The sequence below is a fragment of the Phytophthora parasitica genome (assembly GCF_000247585.1).
Source record: "Phytophthora parasitica INRA-310 unplaced genomic scaffold supercont2.5, whole genome shotgun sequence".
Lineage (NCBI taxonomy): Eukaryota > Oomycota > Peronosporomycetes > Peronosporales > Peronosporaceae > Phytophthora > Phytophthora nicotianae.
Window position 1 is genome coordinate 102,902 of NW_008648991.1, and position 3,309 is coordinate 106,210.

Below are 3,309 nucleotides of genomic sequence, written 5' to 3' on the forward strand. Positions count from 1 at the left end.
TCGCTGCTGGTGATCTAGAATTGATCTAAAGTTCAAACTTCGTAATTTCATATACAGTATTGATGTCGCGTTGTGTACCTTTCATAGCTGTACGACATTTCCTTAATTGAGGCCCCCCATAGACGCTGCGGGTTGTTACAGGCATTTCGAGTTAATACATGTTGTTTTATCCACAACCGTTGGAGATCCTCTAACTGTAAGTCACATCAAGAATTGGAACTGTACACAGTGGATTATGGTAGTTTTATCGCAATTCTGTTTGCTCGTAATCTTATCCGTCGTCATGTCAAAAGCGATAACAACACTACTACGTACCTGTATGCATCGAACCGATGCCTTATTTTGCCATCACCATTACTACACGCTAGTACAAAAGTCGTTAAATCTGTGGAACGAAGGAAGTACGTTTGGCGCGACGATGCTCAACAACCCTGAGGAAATTCGCCACTATGGTATTAGTTATTAATAGTATGTACAGTTTCAGATGAGTAAGGGACCCGCTTCAATATCTATTCCACGAATTCTTACGATGGACACGAAATCGCTATACTTTTACATGTATAAAGACGAACGGCATTCCACGAGTTCAGACAAATGCCTTTATAAATACAGTTCCCCGTTCTACGCACTATTGATCCAGTCTGCGCCTTAGCAGTTCATTTAGGACATTTGCGATTTTTCGTATCACAGATGAAGCAAAATACTTTGCAGCACCTTATATTTCTTCTAGCTAACCTGGCGGCAACGTCGTCCACTCTCGACTTCAACGGCGGAAATGGCGTTGTGCGGGCGACCGGCACTGTAGCTCCTACTTCGTTAGGCGACTTCGGGAGATCCGTAGAGGTCATAAATCCTTCAACCGGCGAGTCCGTCGGCACTGGTGGCCAAGGATGGCCATCCGCTCAGTCGATGAACGAGTGGTCTCAGCATACGGGGTCGTCGGGAGAAACTTTGTTTTCCAATCAAGACAATTGGCTAGAACCAGCAGGGTCATTGAGTCCTGGAGCAGAAACAGTTCGGCCATTTCAATGATGGAGCCCGTCGACATTATTCCTTTGGCTTCCTCGAGCTCCGGTGAGCTTCAAGGGCGGCCACCGGCCGAAACCTCACCGAGAAATCCAAGCGTTTCCTATTCAGAAGGTAAAGAAACGGAGGTATCACAAGCTGACCAGACCACCGCCCCTTTACCGACACCGACAGACTCAAGTGTCGGAACTGAAGCTCCATCCTCTACAGTTGACGAACATCAGCAAAACGAACAGCAGCAGCAACAACAGCAGGGCTCAAAAACCGCTGGAGGTGACGTTATTCGATTCGTGGCTGAGGCGGGGCAACCGGTCGTCGCGTTTACAGGCACCAACATCAGTAGCGCGGAGCCCACCTTCGGACAAATCGTCTCTAAGTCAGGTGAATGCGTCGTCGCTAAACCGGTCGAATACATTAGCGAAGAATACCTGGATTGGGTCTGGCAGAATCGTATTGGCCCGAGCGCAAAGCTTAAGAAGGACGTCAACTGGAACGTCATGACCAACAAAAACTTTTTCTTGGACAAGTTCGTACACAACAACGACTCAATCAACTACTGCGTCCGCTGGGATACCAGTACCAACCTGAAGAAGGATATCGCATCCAAATTCAAGGACGTTCTCGAACGCCACTACAACAAGTGGAACAAATGGTTGGAGGGATACAACTGCTGGCCGTTCAGGAAGCTCGAGGTGAATATGGTGGGCTTCGCTGCCAGATAAGCGTCACAGTTCGACTGGACGGACGAGTCTCTGGGCAAACTTTATGAGAGGAATCTCGACTCGGATGGTGTGCCTCAGTGTCCGGTTGAATGCTATCGCTTCTACGACCACGTCAACAATATGTGGTCGGACACGAGCGCGTGTGAGAGTGAACCTTTTGATGTTTCGTTTTGGCTGAAGGAAGATATCCCCTATGGCTACGGCTACGACTGGGGCCAGGAGGTGAGCTTAAACGATACCATGAACAACCTCTACGACGAGGATATTTTGTTCATTGGCCACGAGATCGGTCACGGCTTCGGTCTCCCGGATTTTTATGGCTTGGACTCCAAGCCGGCAAGAGATTTCCCGAACTCAATCATGATGGCGTACAGTTCATCAACTATTACGGCCAGCGACGGCTGGATGCTGCGTCGCGTCCTCGATCATGTCAAACCTCGCCTTAAGATCTAAATGTCATCTCAATTGTCCTGCTCGCATTGGAAACGAGTTAGCATACCAAGTATACGTAGTTGCCATCTCAGTTTTTGCTTGCATTGGACACGAGTTCGTTGATTTTACTTCACTTCTTTCCTGTCAATGGTGCTGGTGGACAGCTCAGCCATATCAAATCGTTGAACGCGACGCGGTACCGGCGTGGCAAGAGCAGGAATATTTTAGCAACTTGAGCTATAAAAATCCTCATTCTGCACGAATACGTCCCGTGTACCTTACCTTATGTGACCTGTATGTGAGTCTATCAAGGTAGTACCTTTAGCGTGAGTCGGTTCGCTCACGTTTGATCGGCTTGTTACGAGAATACAATGGATAGTTCTGGAGCACATCGAATACGCAGCTGGTAGTGTTTTATGGAGGTGAATAATGTCATTATCTCGCAAACATGGCGATCTAACTAAGCTTTATTATGAAAGCAGCAGGACCCCTGATCTTTCAAATGATAGTGGTGTATTGGGCGGAAATGCTGCCAATGTTATTTACAGCGATTCCTTTGTAGTTGTGACCTCATAGCGAGCATGACAGCTCGATATAATCTCGATTTTGCCGCCAGCAGAGATTAAGCCGTGCTATACCAGTGCGCCGCACAATGAGATAGCGAAGTGGACGACGCCGGAAGGGCGGACGCGAAAAACGAAGCAAATACCCAACATTATGGTACTGTGTTACTTCAATTATTTAGTAACATAATTGAAACGTTTTGTTTCCAGGATGCTGGTCAACTGGATCCGGTGCTCTGTTTCTTGGCTATATGTAGACGAAAGCAAAACGTTCTGCTTCTCAAGGAACGTACCATGTTGAGCGAGGATAATTTATAAAAAGGAGATCTTTGAATTATGATTGCTAATCCATTTTTTTCTGAGGCTTAATTCTTCGTTGGCCAAGGCACATGTACTTTAAATCTTGGGATGTAATGCCGGAGTTGTGCCTGGAAGTTACTTCCCGACCTCTGTCACCTGTCCCAAACAGCGAAACCCATGGGAGCAGCCCGCTATGACAGTGAACCGGAAAATAGTCCGGAGACAGTGCTAAGCCCGGCCTGGTTCACGGTTCGACAATCCATACG

General features: G+C 47.4%; 1 protein-coding gene across 1 annotated transcript; it reads left to right on the forward strand.

Annotated features, from left to right (window-relative positions):
- Nucleotides 1-1,031: 1,031 nt before the first annotated feature.
- PPTG_04421 (hypothetical protein) lies at nt 1,032-2,201 on the forward strand (the record flags this gene model as incomplete). Its single annotated transcript, XM_008896665.1, has 2 exons — nt 1,032-1,718; nt 1,758-2,201. The coding sequence occupies 2 exons, from the start codon at nt 1,032-1,034 to the stop codon at nt 2,199-2,201; spliced, it is 1,131 nt and encodes a 376-aa protein (XP_008894913.1).
- Between the last annotated feature and the right edge of the window lie 1,108 nt (nt 2,202-3,309).